The 17,114-nt window shown below is 43.5% G+C and overlaps 1 protein-coding gene across 1 annotated transcript; it reads left to right on the top strand.

Annotated features, from left to right (window-relative positions):
• The first annotated feature begins 869 nt into the window (after window positions 1-869).
• Window positions 870-14,666, top strand: HNRNPU (heterogeneous nuclear ribonucleoprotein U). Its single transcript, XM_065630413.1, has 14 exons — window positions 870-1,814; window positions 2,815-2,926; window positions 3,052-3,125; window positions 5,283-5,422; window positions 6,988-7,087; window positions 8,208-8,320; window positions 8,723-8,986; window positions 9,235-9,354; window positions 9,872-10,000; window positions 10,369-10,537; window positions 11,073-11,312; window positions 11,761-11,963; window positions 13,049-13,120; window positions 13,516-14,666. Exons 1-14 carry the CDS (start codon window positions 1,079-1,081, stop codon window positions 13,567-13,569), a joined length of 2,526 nt encoding a protein of 841 aa, XP_065486485.1. The 5' UTR covers window positions 870-1,078; the 3' UTR covers window positions 13,570-14,666.
• The last annotated feature ends 2,448 nt before the right edge of the window (window positions 14,667-17,114 follow it).

Below are 17,114 nucleotides of genomic sequence, written 5' to 3'. Positions count from 1 at the left end.
AGAGGCTGAGACCCAAATAATTGCTGGGGTGGGGGGTGGGAGAGGGGAGAGGAAAACTGAGCAGTTTTGGTTAGCTGATCGGCTCTGTGCTGAGTTGCAGACTAGTGCTTCTTGTGTGGTGGAGAGTTAATGCACTTGAAAAAAACCTTTGTTAACCCTGCAGCTTTGTTAGCCCAGGCCTGGTCGAAAGATCAGGTCTCTGCATGCCTCGTAGTGCTGCAGCCGGTGAAGGAATGAGCATGTAGCTCTATTTTCGTCCTTATGTAACTGTGTTAACAAGGTTGTATCAGGATAACTATTTTGAGTGGCGATGTTCGTTTTCAAGCCCTTCATGCCACAAACTGTGCTGACTAGGCCCGAGATGGGGAGCGAGGGGAGGAAGGAGCTGCCCTGCCTGCCAGGCTGTGGCCCCTGCCGGGGCAAGAGGCCGTTTAGTTGGGCTGGGCCCTTATACGGGTTTAATCCAGCCAAAAGGGCGAACGAGGGCCCCGCTCGGGTGACACGGTGACTGTTTTCCAGCCCTGAGTGGGTTGTTTTGCCTAGGCGGTGCATCGGAGAGCGGACAACAGCGGCGCGTGCAGCCGCGCTTCCTGCTGCCGCCTGCCCAACATGGCGCGGGCACGGCTGTCAGCGCGGAGCGGGGCGCTCCGGTAGGGAGAGCCGCCCTTTCCCTCGCCCCCCCCGCTCCGCGGCCCGGCGGAGCCGTGGCGGCGGCGCCCGGCGCCCCACGCGTGAGGGCGGCGGGGCGCGCGCGGAGCCGTTGCGCTCGGGCGGGTATTTACGGTATTGCGCGCGCGCGGGCGGCCGTTACGGTAGCGGGGGTGGGGGGGAGGAGGGACTACGTGCGCGGGGGCGGGGCGGGCAGTGCTGCGTGCTCGGCCCCGCGAGGCGCGTCTCCCTCGCGAGCTCGGTGAAAGGATTTGGCGCCAGGCGGGTCCGCTCTGCAGCTGCCGCAGCCGCACGAACCAGCCGCGCCACCCACCCACCGCCTCCCGCCGGGGCCTCGACACAGAGCCGCCGCCGTCCGCCCCAGCCCCGAGTCGCCCTCGCGCCGCCCAGGGATCGAGCCGCCGCCGCCATGAGCTGCTCGCCCGTGAACGTGAAGAAGCTGAAGGTGTCGGAGTTGAAGGAGGAGCTGAAAAAGCGGCGCCTCTCCGACAAGGGCCTCAAGGCCGAGCTCATGGAGCGGCTCCAGGCCGCGCTAGACATGGAGGAGGCCGGCGGGGGAGGCCTCGCCAGCAGCGCAGTTGAGCCTGGCAACGGTAGCATGGAGGGGGAGGCGGCCGAGAGCGGCGGGGGCGCCTCGCAGCTCCACCAAGGAGGAGGCCCCGACCAGGCCGCGGCCTCCACCGCGGAGGACGACGACGAGGAAGGGCTGGAGGCCGCCGATGGCGACGCCATGGAGCTGGGCGAGGAGAACGGCGAGCGGGCGGGGGCCGGAGGCGGCCCCATGGAAGAGGAGGCGGGCGGCGAGGAGGAGGAAGAGGAGGAGGAGGAGGAGGATGAGAACGGAGACGACCAGGGTTTCCAAGAGGGGGAGGACGAGCTCGCCGACGAGGAGGAGGCCGCGGCCGGGGACGCCAACGGGCACGGGGACCAGCAGCCACCGCAGCCCCAGCCCCAGCAGCCCCCGCCGCTCCTCCAGCCGCGCGGCGCCGCTAAGGAGGCCCCCGGCAAAAGCGCTGGCGGCACCTCGGGGCCCCCAGCGGCGGCCCCCTCCGGCCCGGCGGGCCCGGCCAAGCAGCAGCAGCAGCAGCAGAAGAAAGCGGAAGGTGGCGGTGGCGGCGGCCGCCCCGGGGCTCAGGCCAGCGGGGGTGAGTGTGCGCGGCGGGGATGGGGGGGGGGAAAGCCCGTTAATCCTCCCCCCCACCCCGGGAACCCCCCCCCCCGCTGCGGGGTAACGGCCAGGAGGGCGGCTTCCGGGGCGCGCGCGGGAGGGCGTTCGCAGCAGGCGCGACGGCGGCGCCTCCGGCGCGCGGGGGGAATGCGGGTTCCACCGCCCCCCGCGCGGCACCGCGTGCTGCCCTCCAGGCGCTGCGCTGGGCCCCGCGCCGCGGGCGGGGGGAGGGGGGTCCCGCGCGGGGCCGACGGAGGAGGAGGAGGGGCCGGAGCGGGGAGCGGGGGGGGAGGCGCGGGGTAGGGCTCGCGGGGGGAGGGGTGGCGGCGGAGGGGCCGCTGGGGCGCGCTGTGTTGTGCCGAGGAGCGCTCGGTGGCGTGACGTCACTTCCGGGCTGGGCACCGCACGGGGTGGTGGTGGGAAGGCCGGGTACAATGGAGGCGGGCGGAGGCGGAATCCCTTCCCTGCAGGCAGCCGGGCGGCCCCGTACGGGGCTCCCGCCCGGGCCGCGCACACGGGCTGCCGGGAGGAGGCGCAGTCGTGCGGATCGCCCGGTGTCCTTGCGAGCGGCCAGGAACGTCCTGCTCGGAGGGGGAGGGTGCGGATCTGACGCCGCGGGAGGGCTTTTTGTCCGCCTTTTTCTTTTTTTTTTGGTTTTTTTTTTTTTTTCCTTTCCAAACTGCTTGAGAGTGGTCTGGCTTTGCTGTGGGGAGGGGATCTTAACCATCGAGGGCTGCACCCGCTGCCGCACTGCCCACTTCTGTCGTGGATCTCACATGATTTAGTAGACAAGTTTTGAGTCTTCTGAGAAAATTCGAGATACAGCTTTGTATCTTAATACAAAGCAGAATTCTTTAGGATACTATTGTTTTTGTCTTGTATGTTCTTATCGTTTCCAGTGTTGGAACAATCATATAGGACTTTATTCCCAATTAAAGAGTTACTTTGTGTAATTAAAATCATTATTTCTGTTACAGGAGAAGCTAAAACGGAACAAAAACCTGGTGAGAAAAAGAGGGGAGTGAAGAGACCACGTGAAGATCATGGCCGTGGATATTTTGAATACATTGAAGAAAACAAGTATAGCAGGTAAATAAACTTTTGGTGCTGGGCAGCATTTTGTGAATGAGGAGAAATAAGGTGCAGAAATGCTTATTCTAACACTGAAAATACATGTAACTTCAATCTTGTTTGTTTGGTTTTGTTTTGTTCAGGGCCAAGTCCCCTCAACCACCTGTTGAAGAAGAAGATGAACATTTTGATGACACAGTGGTTTGTCTTGATACTTGTGAGTAAACATGCTTTCCTTTACTGTGGAAAGATGTGGTGGTACGCTTTTATTCTTAAAATCACATTTTCTGTAATGTAGGATGAATACATTTGTTGACTTTCATTACCAAGTAACTTAAAGAAAAATTAGAAAAGATGTTTCCACCCATTTTCAGTATACGAAAGAACAAAAGGATATATGGATCTTTAGCAGTAGTAAGCTTGGTTTTCCCATTAAATCCATGGTATCCTACAGTTTTCTGAAGAAATCTTAACCATATTACTAACCTCATATGGAAACTAAGCTGGCCAAGTATAGAGTGAGTATAGAACACCCTAGAAACAGTCTGAGAAACTAATTGTATGGTACATGAGCTTTTCACTTCGGAAAGTTGTAAGAGTCAAACAGTGTAGATGATTAGAGTAGTACAGTTTGTGAAGCAAACTACCTGCATATCTTGCTGAGGCCCTGTTTATGTGTCAGCCAGTGGAGTATTTTTTAAAAATGTTTTGTGATAACTGACTTGACTTTGTTAGATTTAAGGCCTCCTAAGAAATGACCCGTTCATGCAGTCTGGGAGTTGGGGGTGGTGGGGAGGGGTGTGCCCGGGGGGAGGATGATACATTTGTGGTTTTGAAGGTAAGTATAAGGACTTATCACAGTATTAAAATTTAATAAGTGTTGCTTGAACTTGCTGGATTGTTAAAGTGCCATTGAAGGAAAGCTTAAATTTTGACACTATCTGTAAATCTTAAGTTTCTAACTGTTAACTTGGTGAGTAGCCACCTTTGTGGAAGCTTCTGATTTTCCCAATAACTGAGTAATGACTATTTTTCATTATTATTTCTACTAGAAAGTTTTGCTACTGGATAAACTTTGTGATTTAGTTTAAAGTGTCGACAGACTACTTGAAGATCAGAATCCAACATACCTTAATAGTGAATTGTGTAACAACTTGTTGCTTTCTTTTCTGGACCGTAATGATGCAGACATATAAGAGGTTTAGCACTCTTAAATACTTAGTTATTACCTGTGAGTTACAAGCAACCTGTAACTTTAAATTCTGTTCTTATTTGTTCTAAAAGTAACCTACACAGGTGGGTTTCTTCTGTATGGTTTTATCTGGTTTTCATGCAACAATTAAAAGTTAGAAGCACTAATGAGAAAATGCTTGGGTCACAAATATTGTAGTTGCAACGGGTGGGTGGCTTTATGAAAACAAACCAAGATCTCATGCATGAGAGTTACCAGTAATAGAGGGAAGATTGCATTTTAGTGTGCTTGGACAGCATGCAGATTTTATACCAGGGCAGAACTCACTGCTTGTTAATTTTGCTCCTTTCTTGTAACTGTCAAATAGATTTGGAGTTTATTCTATGGATTCCTTGCTCTGGGGAATTCAAGTGCTATATCCTATATCTCATGTTACCATTTTGCATTGTCTTTTTGAAACCTACTAGAAGATTAATTTGAAACTTCATGATGCTACAGTTCTGAAGATGTCCATTAAACAAAGGTTCCACTTAAGTTCTTAGAGTGATAGGTGAATTCATAGTGCAGATCATGTTATGTAGATGAAATAGGTTCTCTTATCACATTCTGCGAGCTTAAGCTATCTGCATTTGATTTAACTGACTTTATTTTAATTGGCTTAATCTAATTGGCCTTGCTAAATAACTATATTAACCAAAGACAGTACTACTTGCAGTACTTAAAAGTACTTGTTTCTGTTTACTTCTCAGCTGCCCTCAGGTTTGGGCATGAGGGGTAAGAAGACTTCAAAAAGGTATCTAGTAAATAATGGGAAGAGCATGATACAGATTTATTTGCTCTATATTGATGGAAATATCTTGGGTAACTGACAAAAAAATTTTCAGATAGATGAAATTGAAGCTTTTAAGCAGATGGAAAAAATAGGGGGATTTTGGTGAGAGAAGTGAAGATGCCACCTTTAAAGTTACTCTTGTTGGCTAGCTTTTTGTAAGATCTTTGGCTGAACTTCAGCCTGCAGCTGTATCTAGGTATGTGTTCAGTTGCTTTCCTGAAAGATGACGGGGCACTTGCTGGCAGTTTATCTTGAAAATCACCCTTGTAAGTTGAAATAACCTTTAATGTATAAAATTCAACAGCTGTACTGTTATAGTAAGAATAAACAATGATTGTTTTTGTTGACAGATAACTGTGACCTGCATTTTAAAATCTCAAGAGACCGGTTTAGTGCTTCCTCTCTGACCATGGAAAGCTTTGCTTTCCTTTGGGCTGGAGGGAGAGCCTCTTATGGAGTTTCTAAAGGCAAAGTCTGCTTTGAGATGAAGGTGAGTTAAACTGATGTTTTATGGGAGACTGTTGCATGCTTAAATATAATGATGTTTAAACTTGTCAAGTTTTTTGTACTTAGCTGAAACTAATTCAGGTAAATAGAACTTTAAGAATGCTATCTTGGAAATTATTTTTGATAAAATACAGCTCAGTTTGCAAAACTGCTTCATTTTTTATAAGAACTTTCATTTAACAACAGCAACAACAAAGGGGTTTTGCATTTGCCCTGATTGTGTAACTTCTAAGTCTTAGTTTTGAACCAAGAATTCTATTTGACACTTCATGCATCAACACTTAAAGAATTTTGATACTCGCGAGCCAGAAGTTTGCGTGTACTTTCTGAAGATTATAGAAAGCTTGGCTTTTGTTTGTTTGTAAAAGTGATATAAATTATCGCAGCAGTCCTTTCTCTTGTTCATACTTGGTCTTTGAGTTTGACCTGCTCTGAGCAGGGATTTGAGCTAGATGACCTGCAGAGGTCCCTTCCAACCTGAATAATCCTGACTTGTGTATGCATTGAATTTGAGCATTTAGCAAGTACTTGAACTCTGAGAGCGAGAGTTCTTCTAGAGGATAAGAATGGCAAAGAGCAAATCAGCCTTGTAATAAACATGTTTCTCCAACTTACTGACAAAAGAATAACTGGAGGCACAAAAATTGCTTGTTTGTTTTTTGTTTGGTTTGTTTCACTTAGTGATGTTAAGGGCTTTTTTGCATATGTTGTGCTTTTGTATACATAAATGCTTACTCTCTTCTCTTCCTGTAGTACTTTCAAATCTAACCACTACCATGAGGAGTGGGTAGTGATGCCCTTCTCCATGATTTCTGTGTCTGTTGGTACCTGTAACCTTGGAAGGCCAACAAAATGAAATTGATAACAGTATTTATTGCCCTGTTCACTTTTAAATCAGTTTCACGTGGGTCACCCATCTCCAGTAGTTGTGGGAACTGGTAGGATACTGATCAGTTTTTCACTTTAGTTGAGTGAAGTTTGTAAAGGCAATTAGAACATACCTGGTTGCTTACAGATTCCAGTGCTTTTAGGTGGGTTTTTTGAATCTGGTTATGTTGTTGGGTAGCTGGCAGCTTGCCCAGGAAGGCTGCTTATTGTGGAAAGGGATGGGTGCAATATTTTCCCTAGTCTATGGTAAAGCATTTTTTTATGCATTACCACATTTTGTTTGCAAAGTAATTTACTGTTAAGCCCAACTTTATGGCAATTATGTAAAAAAAAAAAAAAAAAAAAAAACACCCACACATGTTGTGATCTTAGTACCGTATCAAAAGGATTAGGGCTTTTAGCCACTGAGAGGGACTGCTGTGATGAAGTGCCTTGAAGGTACACGGTACCTTGGATCTTCATTGCTCAGTCAGGAGGTGTAACTAGTGTTCGGCTTGTGGTTTCACATACTTAAGCATGTTTTACTCTTGCAGAAGATGATGAGTCAGTTTTAGCAAAGATTTAACCAAAGTGTAAAGGTTCCAGATGCCACCTTTGTGTTTCCATCTTGTTAGTGTTTAATAAATACTACATGCCTTTTATTTAATAATGTAAAAATAGGTTACAGAAAAGATTCCTGTTAAACATCTGTATACAAAAGACATTGACATACATGAAGTGCGAGTTGGCTGGTCACTGAACACAAGTGGAATGTTGCTTGGTAAGACCTAAACATTTGATTACTTTTGTATTATTTATTGTGTATGTGGAAGTTTTAAGTAATTTTTTCTTAAGCAGGTGGGAAAAGCATAGTGATTATAGCCCATGTGTTCTGAAAAGTGGTCTTAACTTGAATTGTTCACTGGACATGGTGTGAGAAAGTTTATTGGAACCAAAGAAAGTCATTAAGCATTCAGACCTGTAAAGATTGCATGATTTGAGAGTTAATTCTTTCAGTGGTCAAGTATGGATTGTGGAGAACATTCTTGAAGACCTGGCAAGATTAAGGATTTCTCCTTTTCATGTAGTGCAATAAATAGGAAGACGGTGGTTTGGTTTGGCATTTTTGGGTTGGTTTTTTTTTTTTTTTGAGGGCAAGGTGTGGTATAAGATTCCACCAGTGAAGAAAAAAATCCTCGATAACTACATTATTGTTCTTTTGGCTTGAGGTAGGAATCCTTATTTCTGAAAGTAGTTAGGAAGAAAGAAGTACAATTTCATTAGATATATGGGAACTGAATATAATGGTATTTATAACTAAAACCTGCTGCTGAGACACATCTTTGTTGAAAGTGTATATGAATTGGTATGTTCTGATGTCAGCAGCTTTTTAGTTAAGTAATTAAGTTCCACCTGAATCCTTGTGTTTGACACTTGCTGTTAGCTTGTTCCTTGCAGCTTCATCTTCAGCTGTCGCATAGGCTGAATGTCTGCTAAACTCCCTTTAAAATGGGGAGGGGTAAGTGCTACTGGAGACTAAAGTCAGAAAACCTTTCTGACTAACTACGCTACAGGTATACCGGTGCATAATCAGGTCTTCTGAGTTTAAAAATACTTGGGTCGTGCCTTTATCTGGCAGTTCAGACTTTATGTCAACATGAATGTGGAACCAGCAGCATAAGGCTCTTAAAGCTGGGATGGGGGTAACACTGCTGTTCCATCTCAAGTGAGAGTATTCTTGAATATAAAGGTGGAATGTAGCTGTTTATGGGTCATAGCTTGTTTTGGCATTAATAAAAGCATTCTGAACAGCACCTTACTTAAGCAGCTGCAAAGTGATAGTATTTCTAAGAGGTTAGGTGAAAATGCCTATTTTTAATAAGTTTAAATTATTTCATCAGGTGAAGAAGAATTTTCCTATGGATATTCTCTAAAAGGAATAAAGACATGCAATTGTGAGACCGAAGACTTTGGTGAGAAGTTTGATGAAAATGATGTGATTGGATGTTTTGCTGTAAGTTTTCACTTCTATTTTCTTTTGAGGGAAAACATCCTTGAATTTTTAAACTGCTTTGATGTGGGAAGCAGAAAACCAAATACAAAAAAACTTAGAGCAAGGCAAGTTGTTTAACCTAAGGAGGAGGTAGAAATAGCAGGAATTGTCAACAGTGGCAGCTGTCAACATGCTAAGATTTCGTATTCACAGACAAATGTCTTTAAAGCCTTAAAAAATTGGGTCGTAAACAAGATGATCATTGCCAGTAACTCATCTTACAAGAACTTTAAGTAGTTCCTTTATGGTGTAGCAGTGTTACAGAAGTTGAGTGAATATAGCCAATATAGTGAATTTACTAATATAACTTTATAGTGCGAGGTGAGTAATTTTATCCAAACTAATGCTTTGTCTGAAAACCAGAATTTTGATGGTGATGAAGTGGAACTCTCATATTCCAAGAATGGACAAGAGCTTGGTGTTGCATTCAAAATAAGTAAGGAAGTTCTTGATGGGCGGCCGCTCTTCCCACATGTTCTCTGCCATAACTGTGCAGTTGAGTTCAACTTTGGTCAGAAGGAGGAACCTTATTTTCCTGTACCTGAAGAGTATACCTTCATCCAGAAGGTCCCCCTGGAGGATAGGGTTCGAGGACCAAAAGGACCTGAGCAAAAGAAAGATTGTGAGGTAAGTTTCTTGTTGATAATCTCAAAGTTGTTGAGAAAGATCAGTAGAAGTAGTGGGGTTTAAAAAGAATTATATGACACTCTGACCTTTTTGTTTGGAGGCTTTAATACTAGGTATCCTGTGACTCTTCAACCCCCTGATTTCCCCCCCATGTACCCCACTCAGTTTCTGTTAGGCTTGCTGGTCTAAGTTGCATATTAAAGAAAATGTTTGAACCAGTATCTCAAGTACAGAACCTGTCGTCACAGGTGGTGATGATGATTGGCTTGCCTGGAGCTGGTAAGACTACATGGGTTACCAAACATGCAGCAGCAAATCCTGGGAAATACAACATTCTTGGGACAAATACTATTATGGACAAAATGATGGTAAGCGATATTATGATATTTTATTTGTTGATATGTTAAAGACTTGCTGTAAATCCAAGATTGTTGGCTGCCATGGGGTTCTTTTGTATCTAAGAAATCTAAGAAACCAGCTGCTGATCAGCTAGTGACCATTAAAGGCTTTTTCTTGCTGAGCTGCTGCTCATACATGGCACAGCAGGATTCTGAAACTTTTTGTGGTCATACAGAACAAGTCGTCAACTGTTGTTGACTATTTAAGTATTTCTATTTCTCTGTATATCGCTGTCCTCAGAACATTTGGCTTTGAAGTAGTAATGCGATGAGTTATACCTTGGATTCAGCTATATTGATTCTCCTAGATTCTTTGTTTATAAAGCTCTGTGTCTTACGGAAGCTTTGGGAATGTCAGTTATGAGTTTGTAGCTGTGGCGTTGACTTGAACAAGCCTTGAAGTGAGGTGAAAAGCATTTAGCAAAGAAAAATGTCAGCCACGTGTCATGAGGGCTACTTTATTTAACTCTGGGAAATCTCTCCCTAGGTTGCAGGTTTTAAGCGGCAGATGGCAGACACTGGGAAACTTAACACACTGTTGCAGAGAGCTCCACAGTGTCTTGGAAAGTTCATTGAGATTGCAGCTCGTAAGAAGCGGAATTTCATTTTGGATCAGGTAGAAGCTTCAGTGAAAAATGATTAAGGAAAATTGTTATAGGCTGTAGTTAAGTAACTAAATGGGATTAAAGTTACATTGTAATAGCAGTTGTTTCACTTGCTGACTTACTACTTATTCAGGGGGTACAAAGTTGAGATATTATTACAAATGCTTGTCTGAACTTCTCTGGATTTATGGGATGTGGGAGGAATAGTGTTAACACGTGGATATGCACTCGTAACTTTGCATTATGCAGCATCTTTATGTCCAGTTATTTGTAAACTTCGTTGCAAGCTCTTGTAGAAGTGAAGTCTATACACCATAAGTTGACTTCCTTAACTCTTACAATGACAGCTACGTGTAGTAAGTTACTGCATTTTTTTCAGACAAATGTGTCTGCAGCTGCGCAGAGGAGAAAAATGTGCCTGTTTGCAGGCTTCCAGCGCAAAGCAGTTGTTGTTTGCCCAAAAGATGAAGACTACAAGCAAAGAACACAAAAGAAGGCAGAGGTGGAGGGAAAAGATCTTCCAGAGCATGCAGTTCTCAAAATGAAAGGCATGGAACATAATCCTATACTGTGTTTTAGGATGCTGACTATCTGTTTAAAGGATTAAGTAAACGTGACGTCTAAAAGATCACTTTATCTTAAACAGCTGTACTTAAACAAAACTGGAAGACTATTGTAACTTGTAGGATAACACTATATTGTGTTCCCTCTGCTGCAGTCCTTAACACTACTCAGTTATGCTGATATGCTTCATGCAGATGCACAAAGCTGTCTTGGCATAAAGTGCCCTATATAAGTGACTTATTTGGCAGAAACCGGTGCTCTGAGTGGAGGCTCATAAAAGAAAAAAAAAGATATAGGCAGAATGTTTTCAAGGTTTGGAACAGTACTGGCAACTCCATGAAGACCTGTTTATTTCTTTTGTCACTGTTAACCTTTCTTAAATGCTCAAATTATGTAAGTTTATCCCTATGCTGAGGGAATGCAGGGGGTGGGAGGAAGAATGGGGGAAAGGTGGTTAAATGGTGGCTTTGATTGTAGCTGAATGTAGATGCTGAATACTCAGTGTTTTTGCAATTATAGGGAACTTCACACTGCCAGAGGTAGCAGAATGCTTTGATGAAATAATATATGTAGAGTTGCAAAAAGAAGAAGCTCAGAAGCTTTTGGAACAATATAAAGAAGAAAGTAAGAAATCTCTCCCGCCAGAAAAGAAGCAGAACACTGGCTCAAAGAAGAACAAGAAGAGCAATAAAAATCAATTTAATAGGGGTCAGAGAGGTCGTGGAGGATTCAACATGCGAGGCAACTTCAGAGGAGGAGGTGAGCCTAGAAATGAGCCTGTGAATTTTGGAGGTTGCTGCTGCTGGCTGAGGGGAAGCTTGTAGTACTTCCATTGCAACTGTTATGTACTGGGAACCTTGATTTCAACTTCAGTTAGTTAAAATGTATCAGTGCAAGGTTAATTGTCTGTCTTTAAAAGTGAGGATTGCCAAAATCGTGGATTATGCTATTGGTGTAATGTGAGGCACAGCTTTTGAGTTTTTATGTGACGTTTGGTGCTTGCCTGTATACCAGACTGTATTGGAAGCTAGTGCATGGTAAAATTACCATTTTTCACTGACCAGACGACTTAATCTTTTGCATTGAAAGTTTTGCCCTGAATTTGGACACGTTATTTCTATACCATTGTTATTTTGAACAATAATCTTCACGTACAAAATACTTCAGACTGAACAATTACTTGATGGAAATAACTTTCTCCCTGCAGTCCCTGGCAATCGTGGTGGATACAACAGGAGGGGAGGCAACATGCCCCAGCGAGGTGGTGGAGGTGGCGGTGGTGGTGGTGGCAGCAGCGGTGCCATTGGCTACCCATATCCTCGTGGCCCTGTCTTTCCAAGCAGAGGTGGCTACTCAAACAGAGGAAACTATAACAGAGGTGGAATGCCCAACAGGGGAAACTACAACCAGGTGATGCTTTTGGAGGGATTTATTAGTTGAACTGCAGTACTTTGGATGATATTTGAAAGGTTTGGCTGCAAGTAACCACAAAGCTGATCATGGTCCTACCCTACTCCCACACTAAAAGGCCTAGATTTCTAGTTTAGTGTTGGTGCCCAGAGCTCTGGATGTTGTGTAAGAAGTTCTGATGTGGAAGTTCCATGTTCAGACTGGACCTTTGTCCAGTTAAAGATGAAGATTTTTAGGGCATGTGTGTGAAGACTTGTATTTGATTTTTGGGTTGTTTTGTTTTGGTTTTCTGTCTCTCCAGATAGTAGTAACCATTGTTTGGCCGTATGGTCAAGGTGTATCTATATCAAGCATTTAGGGAACTTTGTGGAAATAGCTTTCGAGAGTCTTTGTTTTGGTGCTGGGTATCAAACACAGCTAGGAAAGACATACTAGCCTAGGTCTTAACTGATGGAGTATCAGTGGAAGTATTTGAAAACATAATTTGAATTACTGAAGAGCCAGCAGATGGAGCCCAAGCTAGTAAACATGGCTCAGGTTTGTCTAATACTGACAAATGGGAAATGCAATATTTTATCTACTAATATCAATGTCCCCTTATTTTGTACCAAAACTTGTATTTTAAGTTTTGTGGACTAGCTCACTAGCTTTTGTTTTCAGTTGTATGACCCATATCCTTTTGTCTGATCAGATAACACAACCTTGGAGCAACTACAGCCTTTCCTAACTAAAAATAGGCAAGCTCTTGTATTTTTAGTTGTCCTGGTGGAGTTTAGCAGCTGGAGATAGGGTGAGTCAGAACTGGATTAGCCAGCGTTCCAGACCATGGGCAACAGTGGTTTGAGCTGGCTAATTAATTCTGAGGTTCTTGCCCCATGTTCAAGAAGCAGTTGCTTGGAGGGGGAGGCTTTTGATATTCTAGTGTTTTTCAGGGAGGTTGGTTGGTTGTTCTAACCTAGGCCCAATACCTTGTATTTGAAAGATTCTATATGGTATGTGATACTCTGGTGGTAATAGATGAGTATTAGTGCGCTTCTGAAAAATCTGTATAGGTGAAGTAGTTAAAAGCCGTTGTCCTCTTGCAGAACTTCAGAGGAAGGGGAAATAATCGTGGCTACAAAAACCAATCTCAGGGCTACAACCAGTGGCAGCAGGGTGTAAGTAGTAATCATTTTACCTTTTTACTGATTAACTTGAATGTCTCAAAATGCTGTCTGAAATAATTAGACATGTAATGGAAACTGGACAACAAAATCTTTTAATGCTAGGTAATGTCACTATAAATAGTTTTTCTGTGCAAGACTTAATCTGGCTTCATGCTCTTGATATATCAAATATCAAGCTATGGCTTATCGGTCTTAATGGTATGTAGTATTTGGCTTCACATTACTACTGTGAACTGCTCTAAGTTGTTTAGGAACTTGCTGCTATTTGAGAGGACTTTAATCTTCTCAAGTGCCAGGAGAACTAGATGTTTGTTAAACACTTCTGTGAGAAATATAACCATTATGTGATTATAGGTTAAAATTAACTATTTATCCATTTATTGCAGCAATTCTGGGGTCAGAAGCCATGGAGTCAGCATTATCACCAAGGATATTATTGAATACCCAAATAAATGAACTGATACATATTTCTCCAAAACCTTCACAAGAAGTCGACTGTTTTCTTTAGTAGGCTAACTTTTTAAACATTCCACAAGAGGAAGTGCCTGCGGGTTCCTTTTTTAGAAGCTTTGTGGGTTGATTTTTTTTCTTTTCTTTTTTTGTACATTTTTAATTGCAGTTTTAAAGTGATTCGTAAGAGAACCTCAGCATTGTGCACGATAAGAGAATGTGTCAGTATTTCAGGGTTCTACATTTTATCTGTAAAATGTGACTTTTTTTTTACCACAACAAAAGTAAAACGTTGCTTTGTACCTGGTGTCTTTTTATTAAAGAATTTTCTCCTTTTTCCCCATTCCCCGATTTCTAAGAAACAGTCGTGAGTCATGTCACAATACAATAGTAATGTTAGCAACCAGATTCGTACAGAGGCTCCTTAGTAGCCCTCATGAATACCATGAGTTACCATGAGATCATGTAAAGCTCCATATTACACTCCATCCTCTCTGTGAAGCTGCTGGGTGGGGAGGCAAGGAGGGGGAGGTGAAAGTTTCTGGCAATAACTAGGACCTTTTTGTAACATTCGAAGTCAATAAGATGTTGGGGACAAAGAGGAAACCTGGGGCTGAATAGTGAAGGTGGAGTGTATGTAGAAGCTCTTAAAGTTGTAAAACTTGGTTGCATTATTTGTGGAGGCTCAAACTTGTGAAGGTACAACACCATAATTTCTTTTCCATTTGTTCTGCATTTTGATTCTGAAAAGAAGCTGGCTTTGCCCATTTCTTATTAAACAAAACTTGTTGTAAATCCAGTTGTCTAATGGGATCTATATGAAGTTAGCTGTGTGTCTGTATTAACTCTCTTTTCCCCACAAAATACTGTATACCTAGTGTGCTTGTAGTAGTTACTCCACCATTTTGTAAGCTAATGAAACTGTGAGTCACCCATTTTATATCTAATTTTTAATCATGTCAATTCTCAAATGGGTGTATCTCCTTAGCCTGCTGATTCCTATTCTCTTTAAAGAAAGTGGGTGGAGAAATTTAACTCTAGACGTTTGTTTGCAATAAAATAAATTCATTTTACTCTTGTTTTGGGATTGTTGCCATCAGGGTCTAAAATCCCTTTAAGGCTATAAAGAGGAAGAGAATGTATGAAAGCGATGATGTTGGACAGTTTTAAACTCATTACTGTGTACATGCTGAAATACTTGTGTTTCTTTAAAAAGCTAAACTGGTGGTTGCTCTGTTAGACATATATCACATGTATAATCTCACAATTTAACATGGTTATATGTATAGGGCAAAAGTCTTTTGAGGTGCGCTTTCATCATGTGAATCCGGTATTTGCTGTAAAATAGACATGAGGGAAGGAGTGGGGGAAGAAACCAGACAGGGAATAGGACAGACAGAGTTGTCATGGAGAATGAATCCTGGAGTTGGACAGAGAGCTTCAATTTGGTTTAACTGCTATTTTGTTAAGATTTATGCTTTTGTAAAAATGTAGTGGCAATGTTAGCTAGTAATTTCCTTGCATTTTAATGCCATAAGACAGGGGAGAGACATAACTGTCATGAGTCAGGCTCGTGGTCTGCATGTGAGCACGTCAGTGCCAGCAGCTGGGCGCTGGGCTTTGCCTGCCAAGGTGGGGTGGCAGTGGGCAGGCAGCGCAGGCTCACCGGCCGAGAGCCGCAGCCAGAGTAGGGGGCTTGAAACTTTCCTCAAATGTTAGTCGATTTCTAATAGTTGTCAGAAGTAAAGTTGTGTTGCTCTTCTAGCCTTTATAGCAGTTGACATTGCATATTGACATTAAACATTAACAGCACCACCTCTTTGTTAATACTGCTTTAAGTCATCCCTTTACTTTGAATGAGAAAAATGTAAATTGTCTTTAAAGAAACACTATATTTAATGAACTAGAAATACGGGGAATCTAACCCCAAATCTGTTTTGCTGAAATGGAATTTTCTTTAGACTTGCAAAAAGGTTTAGTGTAATTAAAGTCCATCTCCCTTCTACCCTTCTCACAAGAACTAACACTTTGTATGGAGTGCTGATCCTTTGCTTATTTTGGTACTCTATAAAGTTATATAGTCTTAAACTGAAATATAAGAGCCTACACTTATTATGTGGTTGTAAAGCTTGTATTTTAATTCAGAGGTCTGGGATGTTTCTTTTTTTTTTTCAATTCTTCAATATATGGTGTTTAAAGGAAAAAAAGCTACACATGAGAAGTGTTTCAGCTGTCTTACACTTGGAAAAGTAGTATCTCTTTCTGCTAAAAATACCCTTATATGAAAAAAGCACTTTTGATAAGTTCAGCAATAAATGTGCTGCCTGTGTGAGATACAGAATTTAAAAAAGCTTCAACATAAGCACGTGTGAGGCACATGTAGTTCAGAAAGGGGATAAGAAAATCTAAGTAGTTGTCCCATCTATCACAGTAGAGTGGTGACCAGTATTTGAGTGAGGCTTCATGTCTCACCCCCAAAGGAGAGACTCCCTTAGTTTATCTTGGCTGATTATTGTTAGAGAAGGGGTTTATTTTGCCATGTGAAAATGGCTTGTACAGAGGAGCTGTTACCTAGAAAATCACTATTAGTAAAACACTTCCAGATTGCATTTACAAAAGACAATGGAACATGTAGCTGATGGGTACAGACAGGAGGAGAGTGCAGCTCTGCGCTGCCACAGTGAGAGGGTTGGGCCGTCTGTTGAGTAACTTCTCACAGCCTATAAGGACTTTTTTTTTACATGAGTCCCTGTATTACAGCAGTCGCGCTGCTGGCAGTGGTGGTGCAGGCACTAGTGACGCAGCATGGGTGTGGGGCTTGCATTTGGGTTTTCTAATGGAGTATGAACCTGGAGAGCCTTGGACCTGGTTTGGTGGCAGCAGGAATGTGGCATCTGATCTCGGTGCAGCTACTGGCAGTCGTAGCAGGAATGTCGCTGCTGCTGGCACTCCCCTTGCAGCCCTGTCTGCCGAAGCTGCTGTCTTCTCTCATCTTACAACATGGTGTAGCTACTGTGCATTGCATGATGCAGCCGTGTGTGTAGCCATAGACTTAAGGCAGGTTGGGCTGGATATCTCGGGAGGAAGTTCCTACTTAAATACTCCAGTTGTATTTTTGCCTTTGCTAGTAACAGTCACTAGGATACACACAGCGTAAACAGGTGCTTCCCTGACACACCCTGGCAGTGGCAAGGGGCTGTGTCCTGGTGCTCTGAGAGTAGCTGGATTTTGTAAGTGGACTTACCTGTGGGACATCAGGGCCTGGCTGCTGTTCTGGGGTGTGTTATGAGATCCCTGTCCCCAAACCCCAGCTCTGCTGTCGTGAGCTGGCCCTTGTAGTGTGCTGCACGGGGAGCACTCGGCTGTGCTGTCGTGTGCCTGTAGGAGCTCAGTCTAAGTGGCACCTCTACACAAGTTCCTTTCAGTGCCAAATGCAGAATAAATCTTCATCAGTTAAGACATTTTTAGAAGTTCTGCCCAATTCTTCTCATAGTAGAATGAATTAAACCTGTGTTCTGACAATGCCATGTGCAGT

This window comes from Caloenas nicobarica, chromosome 3, assembly GCF_036013445.1.
Source record: "Caloenas nicobarica isolate bCalNic1 chromosome 3, bCalNic1.hap1, whole genome shotgun sequence".
Taxonomy (NCBI): Eukaryota; Metazoa; Chordata; class Aves; order Columbiformes; family Columbidae; genus Caloenas; species Caloenas nicobarica.
The sequence above is the reverse complement of the archived record's forward strand: the minus strand, read 5'-3'. Positions and strand labels throughout refer to the sequence as shown.

What these genes read in the sequence shown, in the direction of transcription:
- HNRNPU (XM_065630413.1), top strand. Translation starts at nt 1,079, where the DNA reads ATGAGCTGCTCGCCCGTGAACGTGAAGAAGCTGAAGGTGTCGGAGTTG. An exon ending in GAAGAAAACAAGTATAGCAG is followed by an intron (nt 2,927 to 3,051) that starts GTAAATAAACTT and finishes TGTTTTGTTCAG; the next exon opens with GGCCAAGTCCCCTCAACCAC. An exon ending in ACAGGGGAAACTACAACCAG is followed by an intron (nt 11,964 to 13,048) that starts GTGATGCTTTTG and finishes GTCCTCTTGCAG; the next exon opens with AACTTCAGAGGAAGGGGAAA.